The 17170-nt window shown below is 52.5% G+C and overlaps 4 protein-coding genes across 4 annotated transcripts; 1 reads left to right on the top strand and 3 right to left on the bottom strand.

The window, feature by feature from the left end:
- Nucleotides 1-3237: 3237 nt before the first annotated feature.
- CGCA056_v012212 (uncharacterized protein) lies at nucleotides 3238-7844 on the bottom strand (the record flags this gene model as incomplete). The annotated part of the gene is made up of 6 exons (XM_037327456.1): nucleotides 3238-3423; nucleotides 3477-3758; nucleotides 3809-4361; nucleotides 4419-5066; nucleotides 5112-5790; nucleotides 6929-7844. 6 exons carry the CDS (start codon nucleotides 7842-7844, stop codon nucleotides 3238-3240), a joined length of 3264 nt encoding a protein of 1087 aa, XP_037174758.1.
- An 816-nt stretch (nucleotides 7845-8660) lies between these two features.
- CGCA056_v012213 (uncharacterized protein) lies at nucleotides 8661-9386 on the bottom strand (the record flags this gene model as incomplete). The annotated part of the gene is made up of 1 exon (XM_037327457.1): nucleotides 8661-9386. One exon carries the CDS (start codon nucleotides 9384-9386, stop codon nucleotides 8661-8663), a length of 726 nt encoding a protein of 241 aa, XP_037173911.1.
- Nucleotides 9387-11767: 2381 nt separating this feature from the next.
- Nucleotides 11768-12454, top strand: CGCA056_v012214 (uncharacterized protein; the record flags this gene model as incomplete). The annotated part of the gene is made up of 1 exon (XM_037327458.1): nucleotides 11768-12454. The coding sequence occupies one exon, from the start codon at nucleotides 11768-11770 to the stop codon at nucleotides 12452-12454; it is 687 nt and encodes a 228-aa protein (XP_037173906.1).
- A 183-nt stretch (nucleotides 12455-12637) lies between these two features.
- Nucleotides 12638-14269, bottom strand: gpi2 (Phosphatidylinositol N-acetylglucosaminyltransferase GPI2 subunit; the record flags this gene model as incomplete). The annotated part of the gene is made up of 1 exon (XM_037327459.1): nucleotides 12638-14269. One exon carries the CDS (start codon nucleotides 14267-14269, stop codon nucleotides 12638-12640), a length of 1632 nt encoding a protein of 543 aa, XP_037173905.1.
- Nucleotides 14270-17170: the final 2901 nt, after the last annotated feature.

The following is a 17170-nucleotide window of genomic DNA, read 5'->3' on the forward strand; positions in this document are numbered from 1 at the left end:
AGAGGGTGTGCAAGGTAGCTCGTCACGCTTGTTTGGTTTAGCCAGGCGTTAGCTTTGCATTTCTGCTGGGGTCGTCGCCAGCGGCACCACAGAGCTACCGAGCTAGACCTGGACGACTCGCGGTTCAACTGGTCCAGCCGGGATGGTGGCCAGGAACATGCAACCTTGATTCTGGGTTGCCGACCAAAACGAGACGGGCAACTGGGGAAAAAACTTCCACCCAGCACATTAGGGTGACATCCAATTGACTCGACGAGTCGACGGGCTCCTTGAGGCACTTGACTGATGGAACGCCACAGAAGTGTTTTCCTCCTTCTCGAGTCGCAAATAAAGAAGGCCGCGCTTCATATGTCATGTCTTGGGTATCGTGTAGAGCTGATCTGCAGGTCCCAGACAGGACGGACGGCTTGCTCGTCGGGAGGAACAAATAACAACGGGCAATTGGCACCGGCCGTGCGGTATGATTGGATGACAGGTGCTCAGAGAACGTGCCAGCAGCTCAACGGACGCGTTGAAGAGGCTTGGTGGTGGCTTGCAGCTGTGCTGAGACACCCGTATCGACGCCTCACTCGAGCCAGGTGCTAGTACAAGTAAGTAATCTTTGCCACACCCCAGCGGAAAATTACGTACGGATTGAACGTGCCGTCGCAGAGCGTGATTTGATTTCAGGTGTCCTCGCCGAGTCGCGGCGCCGTCACGGTAGCAGCAGTTGCTGAGAGGGGGAGATGGAGACGGAGATGCTCTGACTGCCGGCCAGGTTGGTATGACAGGGCGCGTTGGAGGTGACAAGGGTGGCGGCACTGTCCACCTCAATGAGAAGGAGGAGTGAAGAGCTGCACCGAGCGCCGACCTGTTCAAGAAGGAAGAAAGGGACCCACGACTAAACATCTGATTGAACCAATTTAAACAGAGTTTCGCGTTCGAGGTAATGACTTCCTTGTCAAACAAGAAGCAACAGCAATCTGCTGTGCAGCGCCGACCACCGGACAACCCGGCCTACCAGATGGAGACTTTAATCATACGCAGAAAAGGTTAAAAAAACAAAAACATTGAACCTTGGGAACCGCCTTATCATTCGGGTGTTTTTCTTCTCTGCTGTCTCACACAGCCTGAGGCGGAAGAAATCTTCAACTGATACTCTTACTCAATTAAATTGTTGACCAAGGCCAGGAGAAACCCGATTTCTATGAAGAACACCACCACCCGTCAACATCACCTGTGACCCAAGAGTCTCTCTCACCCCAGGAATTGTTCCTGCATCGCTCTGCCGATCGCTGCTGCGCGCATTCTCCACCCGACACGAGCTCTGATCCTCGCCCGTTGGCTGGGAACTGCCACCCTGCAGGCGGGCGCCGCCTGTGTGTGCCTGGGCCCTTGGGAGACCTTGTCACCTTGCGGCTCCCCGCAACAAACACAACCATCCCCGACATGACAGACGTTCCCCCCGGCATGGACGCCCTTTTCTCCGTCTCCGTCCTCACTGCAATTTCAGCGAGCCAGACCCAAAGCTCCACAATTCGCTCATGCTCACATGTGCGGGCGTGGTTGCGTTGGTTGGCTGGATCCAGTCTCTTGTCTTATGTTCCCCGGGAGCCTTCGGGCCTTCGTCTCCGGGAGACGCTCACGATCCGGTCAAGCTCATGAGCTGTGAAGCTGTAGGACTTAGGCCGCCAGATGTGACATCAAGAGCGTGACCAATGCCGCTTCTGAACATCAATTATTTCAGAAGTAAAAGGGTATCTCGACAAAGTCCTAATCCAACTCCAACATTTCGGCGGCTGTCTCTCGAGGTCAAATCCAGAAACAACGCCTCCTGTGGACCCATCGCGCAAGCTCACCCGTTCGCAGGCGCGATGCTGAAGCTTTCGCTGCTCATTCTCAATTGACCTTTAGAGATTAGTTCCCGAGAATCGACGTAAAACTTGACGCTAGGTTTGCGCTGTGAATGGTAGTCGCGGGCAATGATGAAAACGCTTGTAGTGCCCTTTAGCCCACGCTGAATGTTTGCGTACCTGTCAGTATTAGAATTGGAATTCCTAAAAGAAAATGACAGTGCAAGCTCCTCACCACATTTATTATTTATCTACTTCTTATAAAGGCGAGAGATCTTACTTACTTAGAGCACATGACTTTTCTTTTCTTTAAAAGTAATATACCTTCACCTAGGGAAGACACTAGCTTTAAGCAGTTTCAAACAAACTAGATTGTTTAGAGAAGCTTTAGTGAGTTAATTGTTTAGAAGACAGCTAGATCTACGCATAGAAACCCTTCGTATTATTATCGTTGTCGTCGTTGTCGTTGTCATTATCCTTATCATCCTTATATTGATTATTATTTCCTTATTTTATGTTTTATAAGTGTTTCCAAAGCAAATCTCAGACTGTAATCTAAACCTATGTTGAGTAAGTAAGTTGTGGACTGAGAAGGGCTATTTGGCCTTTAGGGGTGATACGATAAAAACAGGGGACTCTATATCTATGCAAGGTAAAAGTGCAGCTGCTGAGTTGACGGGCTTGCCTAGCTAGACGCAGTGTTACATAGATCACACTGCCTCTCATCTCTATCACCGGGACCGATTGGAACAGATGTTTTGCCGAGGACGGAGGCGACCAGCTCATATGTCGAGTTCCCTTTCTACTGCGTAAAGTTGTGACTCCTTGCTAACCAAGCTCAACATAACAGATTATCCACCGCCCTTTCGATATCGGTAGCACTTGTGACAGAGCCGGCATTTACATGCAAGCACATGCCTCAACCTCATAACGGAATGGATCACGTCCGACTTCAGCCGTTGGTTCTCAGATTCCGTTGATACTTGCAACGCGGATTGAGCTTCCTGGGTCAAAGAGAAGAAACAAGTGAAGCTCAATTTCGGGTGCTTGACTATGAACAGTGGCTCGTGAAGTGGCAAACATACGGTTTCCAGCACATTACGTATCACATAGATATTCAAACGCAATCTGGAGTGGCGCTTGAACGGGGCGAGATGTCTTCTACTGTGAAAACCCCACGACATTACACCTTCAACTACTGTCAATTGGTCAAGCTGTAGGGTTCAGACAATCTGAAAAGTTGTCAAAGCATTTTCAATGCCGCTTTTTAAAGACCAATCAATTCAGAAGTGAAAGTGTATCTCTACAAGGTACTTGTCTATCTCCAACATTCATGTGCACTCTCCAAGGGACACAGGCAGACCAATCCATAGCCAAGGCCTCTTCTATGGACCCGCCCGCAAGCTCATTTGGTCGCAGGTGTAACTTCGTAACCTTCACTCTTAAGATTGAGTCTGCCTGCGCTAATAGAGCGCCAAGGGTCGACGTAGAACTTGACTTCAGTGTTCATGTACCTGTGGCCAAGACGATAGACACGAGCGATCACATAAATATCCGTGGGGATCAGCTCACGCTTCGAGTACTTGCGTGCCTGCAAAAGTCAGCTTCCAAAGCCTTCAATAGATGGAGACATAAGGTACTTACCATATCCATTTGATGCTGGCTCACATGGAATGGCTCACTGACGTCAAACACAGTCCCCGTTACCTCTATGTAGTATGTGATGTGCTTGTCTCCCCAATCTTGAGTATGAGAAGGAAGACCCATGGCAGGAAGCATGCGGCCGTTCTCGTCCGTATACGTGAAATCTGCTGTCTTTGACTCGTCCTCAAGGAAGTCCGGATATCCCTTCTCAACCCGCAACTTGCTGGTCCAGTGTCGAGTAGCGTCCCAGTTCCTAATGCGCGTCTTGAAGTATTCGTTCATCTATACCATCGTCAGCCATTGGATCTCATCGTCAAGGAGTACTGATTTACCCAAGCTTCCCCAAGTACACCAACTTTCTTGAAGCGGTCTCGATCAATAGTGGTATGTCCATTGGGTCTTGATGAGCAAGCAGACGTAGTCTGGCTCATCAAATTGACAGGCTGAAGAGCCTTCTTTGCCGTTGTTGATGTCGCCGGCGAAATAGTGGTGACATTAACCGTTCTCGACTCAGTGGTGGTCTCCCCAGGAGTCTCCTCAGACCAAGGACACCGGATGCCAACCTCTTCCAGCAGATCTCCCATCTCGCTAAGCTTCGCTCCCAGGATGTCACGAAGCTGCGTGACATGCTCTGGCTTGGTGATTTGATATTGGTCGATGAAGAGCTTCGAAAGCTCCCGACTGACCCGTCTATCTTGGTTATCGAACGGATCGCGCAGGACATACACGTCAATGAAGCCATCCGTATGCTCGATGAGAATTTTGCCGTCTTCAGATAAACCATGGATCTGGCCAAGTTTCCTACGAACCACAATACTCGAGACTTGCGAAAGTCGATACACTGGAGCATTCTCGGTCGTAGAACCGTCCGTGTTGTTTCCAAGCCTATCGAATGATCAGTATCACGAACAAATAGCATCCAAATTTTGAGGATGGACGTACAAGGATGCGAATTTTGCTCTCCTTTGAAGAGATTTAGACCAGTTATTGATTAACACAGCTGGGCCGATAGTACTGCTTGACTCCTTCACCGCTGTGCTCAATAGAAGGCGGTCGATATCAAGCCATTTGACCAAAGGGAAAAGTTTGTCAATATCTTTCAGAACATCAAAGTCGAGAATTTCGACTCGTCCTAGAAAGGCGCTCCTCAATGCACTTTGATCTGCAATGTACCAATCATCTGCGAGCGACCGAAGTTTGACAACCGATGGCTGGTCCGAGGAGCGAGTATCCGAGATAACCGGAAAGATCTTCAGGTTTCTGATCTTTTCTAGCAGTCCAGCATCGTTCGCTGCATTAGATGATTTCCGCTGTTGAAGATACTCACTGAGAAGGAGGATCACACTCTTCAACACTTCTGTATCTTCAGGTTGACCTGAATGTTTGAAGGTTTCCAGCTCTTGAATTACCTCACGCATTCCAGCATCTTTTATTCCCAGTCGACCTGGGAAGAGACCGTCACACTCAGGATATACCTCGCAAAGTGCTCGAGTATGTTTAAGAACAGCAGGACTCTTCCATACACAATCTTTTGGCGTTACCCATCCTTGGTCTGGATGGAAAACTAGACGTCTTGATTCGAAATATTCCCTGATATCATCAGCTAGCGAAATTTGGGACATGAAAGGTACTTACACGGTTGAATTCAACATCATTGATCTGTTCTTGGCCAGGTACTCATAAATGGGATGGACCGTCTCCAAGGTATTTTCGTGAGTTGTAACGCGACGCAACACTTCAAGCTCGCGGATGCGTGCCTCATCTTTGGCCTCCACAATGACCGAGAAGTTCGACAAAAAACGCCACTTCTCGTCGTTGGGCTCGGGAATGTCTGCAAAATTGATGTGAGGGCACGCTTCGAGGAGCGAACTTGACGGTATAGGGGTCTCCTGCAGCTCGCGGACTTTCCCACCTCGGCAAGGCACAAGCAGCTTTTTGGCCGCTGTTATCAGAGTACGTCGATTGGCGGCGTAGTGCGCCCAATCGTCCCTCATCAGCAAGACTAGATCCATCACGGCGTGCTTGCTCAGCCACTTCCATTCTCTTGTTAGTCTGTCTTCGTTAGAATCCCGGTGGTAGAAGGTGAGCCTTGGCTTTGTTGCCAGCTGACACAAGTCTTGCCCTGTTAGCCACTGATGAAAGGGGTCTGTCTTCGCCGAGGTTTCCGTCTCGCCACTTTCGGGTTCTGTGGCAATTGCAGCGACCTTGGCGCCAGAGTTTTGTTGAGTCTGCTTGAGTCGTTCAAAGTAATCATGATGAATGACTTTGATACCAGCATCAGGAATATGCTGATATTTTTCGATGATTTGCACGACTTATCGGGGCCGATTAGATAGATGTCTGAAGCACGTGTGACTTCTTCACATGAAGTCACCAGCCAAATGCGGCTCCAGGAGGTGACTCCTCTGGTCTGTTTCCAGTTCAGGAACAAATAAACAGCCTCTTCGATGAGGCTGGTTCTGTCTGCTTCCCGTGGCTTCTGCTCTCGATGCAGTCCAAGAATTTTGTAGCAAATTTTGGCGGCATCAATGCTCTTGATTTCTAATTCTCGGAAAAGACGAGCACGGTGTGTATTCTCGTTCGCCATCGGGTCAACAAATTGAAGCCCGAGACTGGAGGGCGCAGTCCATGCATCGTTTGCAGAGACAGAATACAGGTTCTCGGAGGACGCCGGGACAAATTCTCCATAAAGTGTCGGTATTATTGGCAGCGACCGCAACTTTCTCCTGTATGAGTAGACTCTGACCAAAATTTGTGCCGCTCGCTCATGCCATTCGTGGGATTTCTCTCCCATCTCAGAGGTAGAGGTCTGTCTTTCAGTTACCCACTGAATGAAATGTTTCACGAACATCTCGTCGTTCATAATCGAAACCCCAAGGCGTCGAAGACTACTTGTGAGGCACGTGGCGTCATGTGGAAGGTATTCGAAAGCAAGATGCCGTTCAGAACAGAAGTCGAGAAGAGGCTCGCCTTCCAATCGGTACTCTTTTGGGATGAAGATTAGGTCTGCAGGTTTTCGGGTATCCCCCAATCTGTTGCGAAGGATTGGATGAAGTCGGAGGTGAGGAGTGAGCTGTTCGTCAAGTCTTTTCCAGAATGGGTCGTAGGAAACGTTGTATTCCAAGTAGCGTAGCCACGAGTAACGAAGACATCCCTCAATCTTGTTGAAACGATCAACTGCCTGCAGAAAGGCTGCCGGAATGGCATCTCTTAGCTTATTATTCCAGGCATTTCCCGCTGAAAGACCCTCTCTGCTAGCAAGTAGAATAAAATCTCCCTGGATCAAGAACTGAAAGAATGTCAATTGTATGTAGAAGATAGTGGTCCAGATCATCTTACAGGGAATCCATGGCAAGCGACAGCTAGAAACGAGAAGACATGCTGTGGATGGAATTCCGGCTGACCGTACTTGTTCAGGGGAAACGCGAGCGTAATTTCCGATGCGGATATACCTGCTCGCTTCTCCTCGTTTGGCATATCGTTCACCATCGTTCGGGTGATGAGAAACTTCTTGTTGCGAAATGATTCGCCTTGCTTCTGGCAGTCAATGGTCTTGGTCTCACCTTGAAGCTTCTCCTCATGCTCGTTGTGCATCGCCAAGTAAACTGTGGTTTCCTGCCCCTTGTATATGGAAATGGATCTCAAGCGACGCAGAAAAAGCAGTATCTCAGGCTTAATCTTGGTGAGCTCTTTGGAGATCTTGTCGTATTGTTCTATGCCCTTGAGAAGCAGTGTCATCCGTGTCGCTGAGCGATCGTGCTCGTGGTACTTTGACGCTGGGAAATCGGCTGTCAAAGGCAGCAGTGTTCCGACCATACCGTTGCGTTTGTCCAGCTTGAAGCTGTAGAATCCGCTCTTGATGTACAATACATCGGCGACTTTGAAGACAGCCTTGAAGCCAATACCCTTCTCGCCGATGTAGCCTGTACGTACGTCCTTCTCGTTCTTCTTCGTGCTACTCGCGATTCTGCAGAGAGCGTCAATCTGATCGACTGTGAAGCCCACTTCGTTGCATCCGGTCTGGAAAGTGCAGTCGCCATCATTCTTGTCCAGTCTCATACCGAAGCTGGGTATGGTGCTTGCGCCGTATGCGTTGTCGTCCGCATTCTGGATCAGCTCAAGGATGAAGTGCGTATCTTTGTTGTACAGCTGCTCGGACAGAACTGTCAAAGATCCGTCGAATTGGTCAATCTCAAAATCATCGCTTTGGTTGTTCGCGTCTGTGCCGGTCTGCTGTCTCAGTAACTCCCGTTGCTTCAGGCGTTCTCGTGGCTCAAGCAGCTTCCGAAGTTGGGCGTCGGCTTGTGCTCGATTCTCAGGCCGGGCTTTCCATCCAGGAAGGACTGCTGTAGCGACTTCTCCGTCCATTTTCAGCAAATAATTTGGATGTCTCAGGATCGGTTGGCCATGGGGGTTGGGTTGGAAAGAGTGACCGTGAGGTAACTTAGGCAAAACACTAGCCAGAGAAGTAGGTGGAGCGGTCTGAAGAGGAAAGATTCGGGAAGAGGGATGTGAAGATTCGGGCAGGCGGAAAAAGAGGAAAAGGTGAGGGCAGGGTGGGAAAATGGGAGCCATAGGTCGCGGGTGGGAAGGTGAGTTTGGGAGGGTGAAGGTGAGAGGAAGGGAAGCAAAATCGAAAGCAGACGACTGGAGTGGCAGCAAAGGTGAAGTAGGCAGGCGGTATCAAAAAGTGACAAACGCTAACTAGACTTATAAGGAAAGAAGTCTTTGGCGGCAAGTGCTTGTGGTAGAGCCCGCCTTCCTTAATTGCTAACATAGAAGGCGCCCGTCGCATATTTCCCAGGCGTAAGAAAACATACCTAGAGAGGTGATTCAAAACCCCTACTATCTTGCTCAATAGCTAGAGCAGATATCTCTATATTTCATTTTTATGTAGCTATGTTTTTACTCTGCTGTATCCAATTGATATCAAATCTAGCAATAAATTTAAATATATGATCACGTAGAACATATCAACAAGGACGACGACAAGGGCGAAACTAACGATGAGGACGATAACGACAACAAGGACTATAATAGGGATAACAACGACGAGAATAATAACGACAACAATATTAGGACTGGCACTAGATATTAATGAGCCTATGAAATGAAAGATTGTTGCTATAGCACAGTGAAAATGGCATCGATCAGAAGCGGTCCTCAACCTCCATCGCTCCGGTCTCACACGTTCTTATTCTCCATCCTCGCCTTCCTCAAATCCTCCTCAATCACCAAGCCCGCAAACAAGATAAAACGTAGAATGATGCCAATGCAAACACTTCCCCCCACAACCTTGATCAATGCAGCAACCACCCAGGCCGAGTGCTTCATGTCCTCAAGCTCCCGAATCTGGGCATCCTTGCTCTCGGCAAGCTTCAAGTACGACTTCAAGTTGTTCTCACACTTCCTCTTAGAGTCGTGCTTCGCTTTCTCGAGGTTTCTCTTCGCCTCAGCCTCAAGCTGCTCTTGGAAGCGTACATTCCGCTGCTGCCATCGCTCCAAGGTTTTGTTGTTCTCCGTCAGCCGCTCGCTCATCTTCTCGTACCGCGTCTGCGCGATGCGCCTTTCCGCGTCGGACTGACCCAGCTTCGCGACCAGGCGTCTGTTCTCTTCGTCGGCCTTTTGGAGTCTTTCTACCAGGTTTCTGTTCTGGGCCTGGGCGGTGTCGACTTCGTTGCGGAGCTTTTGGATGATGGCCGAGATGGTGCTATTGGTCGCCTCGCGTGGCGGTGTTGTTGCGAAAGCTCTGGCGATTCCCAAGGAACCCCGACGAGGAGGATGGAAGATGCTCTTTGAAGGGAGGCGAGCAACGGCCAGGCCACTTTGTTCGTGCAATCGAAATGTAAGGGGGCTCCTGGCCGCGAGGCTGAACAGCCTGCAGGCGCTGTGGCATGAAAGCATCGACATAGTTTCTGGTCTTTCGATTGAGACGATCGCTCGATCGAACTGGAGATTAGGTAGCAAGAAGTTTTCAAAATGAGAAACTCGTGTTTAGCTACACCCATTGAAATTAGCAAGGTCGCCAGGAAACAAGCTTGATGTCCAACATGTATGGATACTTGACACCTTCATGGTCAAAGACGGCACCAAAGGGGCGAAATGCAAAGCATTGACGATAGAAGCACTTTTCAGACTGACTTGAATCTCATCTTTATTTCATCGACATGAATCCATATACTTCGAGCAGCGCAAAACAACTCTCCACAAGACTCAAATTAACGCCCACAATCAGATCGAAAATAATCTCAAAATGTTGAGAGTTTTCACCAACATCGTAATTAGGGGATCTGGGAAGAAATCTCCTGCTCTAAAATCCCCCTTTCGACGGATCATTTCCTTTCACACAACTCCTGCGCCTCAGCCGCAGCTCAGGCACCACGAACTTGGACAAAATTCCACGAAACCCGACGCAAAAGTAGATACAAATGCCTTGTACGCCATGAACATCAAACAACGCTGGGGTTGGGGAGCTCTAGACGGCGCCATGTTCGTCGTGGGCTTATTCGGAGGTTACCACCTCACAACATTCTGCCTCGAAAAGATTATCAAAAAGGGCCAGTCACAGAACGACCGTAAATCGGGTTACGCTTGTATGGAAGAGGCCATGAAGGAGGACAAGAGCATTAACAAATCAAACGCGGGCTCTTGCGGACGGAATACTGACCCTTGCCGATCGGGTTGCCAGGGAGAGTCGTGTGTTGGCTCGGCCTACCCTCACGGTGTCAACAGGTGGATCTAGGCGCTCTGAAATATTCGGGGGACGATGACCGGAGGGGTGGCACGTCTTTCACGTAGATCCGTCTACTACGAATAGGTACCATTAAAATGTCCAATGTTGTCTCCGATATTTCCTATCATGTGCTCTGCTTGACTTCGAATTGAAGAAAGATTAAAGAAAAACAACAAACTCTACATGCTGTAACCAGTAAATAGCCAAACTATTCAATGCAGATGTTGCCACCCGACCTTATATGGCAGGTGCCGAAGCTGAGTACCTGGTGAGTTTAACGCTTTCTCCTCAATACTTAAGGCATCCATGATATTGATGTTGAACTTGCCACGGCATTCATCCCCGTCCAAGGTATAGCGATCAGAACAACACCAATACACACCCAGAGTAAAGCTCAAAATCAAAAGCCATGTTTCGAAACCTCTTTCGCGGCTCCCAACGAGCCATCACCACCCTTGCCCGCCCAAGCGCATCACGCCAAACACCAATGCTCTGTCGAGAAGCATTGACTCGGCAACCAAAACAAATTCAACGACCATACGCAGCCTTCAGACCCCTTGCCTGTACAAGGCAATATTCCTCCCAACGCAAAGTCACAGTCAACAGCGGAACCGACGTCAACGGGGGGAACGGAGCCAACGACAAGAGCGACAACACCACCCAAAGAGGCATTATTTGCCGAGTAGCAGCGAGCGCTGAACGAAAGAAGCATCTCGCGCTTATTTACCGAGTACCGGAAAGAGCCGGTCGACAGAATCAGCTGGCGCGCATTCACCGAGTGCCACCAAGAATTTACCGGAAACATCAGCTCGTATTGCCAACCACACGTCAGATGATACAGATGGAGAAAAACGCACGCGAGATAATCGAGGCATTGCGCGATACAAGCGCGAAGTTGGACATGTTGGAGAAGTTGGACAAATTGGATAAAAACAACATGAATTTGGACAAGTTGGATAATATCAACATCAATTTGGAGAAAATCATCATAAATCTGGACAAAGCTCAGAAGCAGGACAAATACACGTTCTGGACGTTGGTCTTCGCGATCATTGTTATGGCTTTCGTCGGCGCGATGTCAGACCCGGAAAAACCCGACAAGGAGGAGAATGAGGCGGGAGGAGAGATTCAATCGAACACCAGACCTACATCAAAGACAGACCCAGATCGTGTTTCTTGAACGGTCCTTAGGCTGCCTTTGGAGACGAGGATGTCTATACAATTGCGTAAACAGTAGCACTTTTAGCCCCTCTTAGACGCAGCTTGTGACCATGAGAGTATACTCCACTCATCCATCTACAAGCAGAGAACAAAATAGAAATCGGGTGGCTTCCATAGTTCCTTCTCAGAATTTGTAAGCCCAAGATAAAATGTCATGGGGCTCTTATTTTCTCCAGTCAGGTATGATCGACCTCAATGTCCCGACTCCAAGGTATTCAAAAGACCCCCATTCCTCCTGTCGTAGAGCGAAAGTATTTCTCGTAGACTCATTCTTACTCTACTGACATCTTCCGTTATCATCTCTGCCTATCGTCTTATTCGACATGCCGCCGAAGCAATGTTTACACGCCTACGTCGCGGCTCCTCGAGAGCCATCACCAAAACCATCACCAGCCGGGCTTCAAACTACAAACCTCAAGTCCCATCCCGCCACCCCATATTCAACCCATCAACCGCCTTCCAATCTCTCCCCAGACGACAAAACTTCTCCTCCGAAGCACCCAACGCATCCCGCGAGCGGCTCGGCAACAAAGACGCCCTAGAAGCCACAAGAAAAGCCTACGAAGCGCGCCGCCTCACCCTCCAAACAGAAACCCAGAGGAAGCTGGACGCAGCCAAGGAGCAGTTCCAAAAAGAGATCGAGACACACCGGACGGAGCTGGGCTACGCCAACCCGGGACGGGACACAACCGAGTCCGCCCTGGATTTCATCCGCCGCAAGCCCTTGGTCGCAGTCGATCTGCGCGAGAGCGCGCCGACGTGCAAGTGGTACGTCCAGAAACTGGAAGAGGCCGCCGCCTCGGAGAAGGAATGGAGGGCCTGGAAGTGGGAGCAGGTTCGTCAAGGTGCTTTCTTTACGGTGATCTTTTTGGTGTTGAACAACGTGGCGGATAGCGTGTTGAACCACTATGGGATCCGTCACGCCCGCTCCCCTCCGGCAAAGACGATCGAGGTGGACAAGAAGGGCGAGGAGGAGAAATCTGTTCGCGACGTGGAAGTGGCGACGGTCACGGCGAAAGAGTGAGTAGCCTGAGCCTCGACTTTGTTCATACATGCCCGATAAGTTGTTCAACAACACGACTCTTGAAGTGGCTTGTCGTGAACGTGCCCGGGTACTCACGAGATAGGGGCGGAGGAGCAAACAGCCAGTTACATATAATTTTAGAACCACTCTATTCACATCTATTGATTCATCAAATCCCTTCTCTCAACCATCGTCCCACAGTCGTCGACTCATAATAATAGGCCTCGCAGGATCCCACGGGCCGTAAATCTCATTCTTGTACTTCTGCAGCCCAATCAGCCACCAACTGCACCCGCCCATCGCAATGGCCGCAATGAGCACACCAACAACCATGCCAATACACGCGCTCTTCCACGGCCAGCAGCACCCGCCGGCGCCGTGATGGTCCCCGAGAATGATGCCCACGCCCGCACCCGCGCCGAGAACCAGAAACACCGTCATGGCGTAGTGGTATCCCCAGCTGCGGTGGCGCGCGTAGCGCCGGAAGACGGGGAACAGGCCAAACACCTCGATGCTGAAGAGCGTCAAGCTAAAAACCTGGCCGGTGGAGGGCAGCCGGCTGGCGAGCACGGTGGAGGCCATGAGGGCGGCGTTGGTGGACAGCGAGGCGGGGATGTTGACGCGCACGCCGCCCGAGTAGTCGAAGAAGAAGATGTTGATGGCGAGCAGCCAGAAGGACATGGCCCAGATGCTGTCGCTGGAGGTGGAGCGCGTGAGCGACTTGAGGATGGGCGAGAGGCCGAGCAGTGTCGAGTAGATGAGGATGGCGCTCTTGATGGTGCCGAAGCGCTGGTGGACGCGGGAGGTGTCGTCGCCGGGCAGCGGGAAGGAGGCGCGGCGGGGCAGCGGCGGGTTGCTGCTGCCCGTCACCACGTCCTGGCTGTGCCGGCGGTACGAGGCGGGCTGGGAGGTGGCCGAGGTGGAGGAGATGATGGAGCTCGCGGAGGCGGAGTGCGAGTGCCGCGGCAGACGCTCGGCGCTCGTGGAGAGATTCGTCACGGAGCTCGTGGCCGTGGTGGCCGTGGAAGACTCTTCGACCTGCGACGGCGGACGCCGCGGCATGCTCCCCGTCCTCCGGCTGACCGTCTCCCTCCGCTTCATGACCACGCCCGGCTCGACGACGCCGTTCACGCCGCGCTCGACGGCCATGCGCTCCTCGTCGGCCTCCCAGCGCTCCCACAGCAGCCAGCCCAGCAGCGTGGCCAGGCTGCCCCACGAGACGATGGACACGGGCGAGACGCGCTCCTGGAAGATGAGGACGAAGCAGACGATGAAGACGATGACGGAGCACACGTGCTGGACGATGACGGTGGAGTCGGCGACCAGGGGCCAGAAGTCGTAGGGCTGCAGGCGCGGGTTGCGCTGCAGGCTCTCGAGGAAGGTGGCCTGGTCGGTGTAGTTGTCCGGGTAGCTCTGCTTGACCCACATGAGCTTCTTCCAGGTGCGCTTGCGGCTGCGGCGGGAGCGGGAGCGGTGCTGGATGCCGTCGGCGAGGGGGTCGATGCTGTTGCGGCCGCCGGCGTTGTGACGGAGGCGGGCGCGGGCGGCGCGGTGGTCTGCGCCGACGCCGGCGTCCGGGAAGGACTGCACGGGGCGGCGGGGAGGGGAGGTCGCTAGGAAGGCATCTTCGGGGGCGAGGTGGGATCGGTTCTGGGGCTGGAGGTTCGTCGGGGTGACGCTGGAGCTGGTCGTGGAGGATGCGCCGTTGGTGGTGGTGGTGATGTTGGTGGTGGTGCCGTTGAGGCCGGCGGGGAGGGTGGAGGAGCGGGTTAGGGGCGGAGGGGCATTGTAGTCCGTCGGGGTTGTCGGGGACATTGAGGCGTGTGCCGCCGGACACGGCGTTGGGGAGAAGAGGGACACGAGATCAGTGCGAGCGCTCAATGGCCGTGTGAGTCGGTGATGGGCGGAATTGCTGGCATCGAGGCGTCGGACCCTCTCAGCCTCGCGGTCGCGGATGGAGTGAAGTTGGAGCGAGGGCGCCCAAGGCTGGCCACCGTGGTTAATTGAACAGGTGCTATGCAGCTCGCCCAATTTAAAAAAAAAAAAAAAAAAAAAAAAAGGGAGCGTGCACAGACGGGGAAAGGAGATTGGTGGGGACGGGCCCGAGTCAGGCCAGATTGGCAGGGGTCTCCCGCCCGGGCCACTAACCGCTTTGAGGACCTTTTTTGGCTCGCTATTCGGTGGCCGAGAGGAGCGGCAGCCGCCGTGCTTCCTGGAAAAGACAGAGCCAATCGTAGAGAACATTGCTCCCGCGTGCATCTCTGCAGCTCTCACCTCTGCCAGCAAGCTTAACTTTTGCCCGAGTCGGGAGTCGGGTATCACGGAAACGCACCTAAATCTAGGAATCGCGGATGCCTGCCTGCCTGCAGCCGATGTATGTGTCGCGTTGTCTCATCCGCCTCGCCCATCTCAACTCTGAACACACGGCTGCTCTGGTTTGGGTTGACTCGGGATGGTGGTGACGCGCAATTGACGACGATGGAGGTTCGCCCGGGTCCGCGGGATGCCAAAGCTTCGGGAACTTCTTTTTTCGTCCTGTACTGTGTCGAAACCCAAAAAGCTTGCGCGGACGACGCGAAAGTCAATCGATCGTCGTCGTCGTCTTCGTGGTCGTGGTCGTCGTAGTCGTCCCATCTCCATCCTGACTTTCCGGGCAATGCAGGGCGAACGTCAACCGGAATGATTGACAACTCAATCTACACTACCTCACTTTGGTATCCGTAGAGAATCTAAACCCGAGGGAACGCGTCTGCCATCGCGGCCCGCGGCCTCCCCCGGATTCTCAGAGACAACCAATCCAGCCAAACACCACGAACCGCATAACGACGAACCATCCGCCATAATTGATCACGGTGATCATGGTCCACTAGCACAGCCATCGTCGCCCGACTATCGTGTGCTGAGATGTTGCCCATTGGACCCTTAGAACGGAGTTCCACCCCGCCACTTTAGATTTCGCGATGTCAGCACCCTTCGCTTGGCCCAAAGAGGGCACCGGCATCACCGTTCCCGCCATGCGCTCTAGAGGGTCCGCGGAATACGAACGACTTCCAGAAGCGATCATCGCAGCTCCTCTGGGGCCCGAATATCTGTTTTAATCTGTAAATGAAGAACAAGAAGACCGGCCCCGCAGTAGCTCAAAGCTTGTTTACGGCTGCTCCCTGGGAGCCTGGCCTGGACTCCCTCTTCTTTCCCATATTGCGGAATACGCTACACGGCATCCCACTGGCTCTTCATACAACGCCGTGCTGCGCATTGCGTTCGCGGGAAATTCCACCAACCCAACCCCCCTCCCTTGACACTTTGCGCAGCAGCACACAACGGTCAAGGGAACACCGCCTCCGCCTCCGCGCCGTAAAGTAGGTACACTACACCCAACCCAACCGGCTGCCTGGTCGCGTGCTCGTCTGCCATTCCCAGCTCTGCCTAGCACGCCCTCTTAGCACCTACCGCTCCTCTGGGCCCGCCGCATTGACGAGGAAGTCGAGGACAAGGTCGGCCGGTCCAGACCCCTCTTGCGCCGCCCTACAGGGACTAAGCCGGAAGAAGAACGCTGCAGCCTGCAGCAGCCCGCGGGCCAGCAGTCTCTCTGTATTTTTCTCTGCCCTGGATGGGACTGCTTATTTTGGAACTTTCGCGGGCCAGCCGGAAAGCCCTCGACGGATAACCTAGCAGCGAGGTTGCGGTTGCGGTTGCGGTTGCGGTTGTGTGCTGCCATTGACCCTCCTCTGCAGGAAAGGGCCCGAGTTACTGACGTTTCGGGCGGGTTGCTAGTGCGAATAGCCTCAACCACATCTCAGCTCATCTTTTTTTGTGGAGTTTGCCTGCCAATCGTCGATCCCCTATCCTCCTTTGGCTGTCTCTTCTCCAGGCACAAGGCAACATGACATCAACGAGAGAAAGCGAGGGATCTGCGACGACGGAGGGAGTCGGCTCGACCTCCCTTGCCTCAAGTTTGGACCTAAAGCAGGTATTACCGGACGTGCTTGGCAAAGGGTAGGCAAAGCATGCCATTCGGATTTTTTTCGCATCATTGGGAGAGGGGAGTTTCATTCCCACGGTCGCGAAGTGGCATTTTCAATGGGCCGACATGGGCATGCACGCGGGTGGAAAAGCTCGTTTGAAGCTGCTTGAAACCGTGTTGACGTTCAGACAACCTCACGTCGGGGCAAGAAGAAGCGGGCTCTGCTGTTTCTGCCGGGGTGGGGCCCTCGGCTGCGATGGAACGAAACTGTCACAGACTTGCAGGAAAAAGTGTCAAGGCCAGGCTCCAGTTGCCATGGACGGGAATGACCATGGATATTCTTCCTTCTTTGTCCATCGTCAGTGGTCAGTCGTCAATCAGCAATGGTCAAAGCGAGCGAGGTTTCCTCTGGCTCAATGCTCGGCGATTGCTTGTCATGTCGATCATGAAGGGGGTCGTTCAGACGCTTCGATAGATGATGGATTATGGATTCACGTCTGAAGTCGGCGGGACCAAGCCTCGGACATTACCTCGGGAGAGCACGGAGGAAAGAGAGCGAGAGACACTCCAAATGCCTCACAAAATGGTGCGAAACCAGAAACCCACAAGATGTTTGTCGCCGGGGACATATCTGGGCTGCATCCGTCGGAATGTCCCGTGTCTTGAGGCCGTCTGAAGCAAGCAACCGCCGCCGTCGAACGCAGTCAGTCGTCCTGGGCACACGGTCGATTTGTGTGTTGCCCGTCACTGAT

The sequence above is a fragment of the Colletotrichum aenigma genome (assembly GCF_013390185.1).
Source record: "Colletotrichum aenigma strain Cg56 chromosome Unknown KSG_Cg56_contig08, whole genome shotgun sequence".
NCBI lineage: Eukaryota > Fungi > Ascomycota > Sordariomycetes > Glomerellales > Glomerellaceae > Colletotrichum > Colletotrichum aenigma.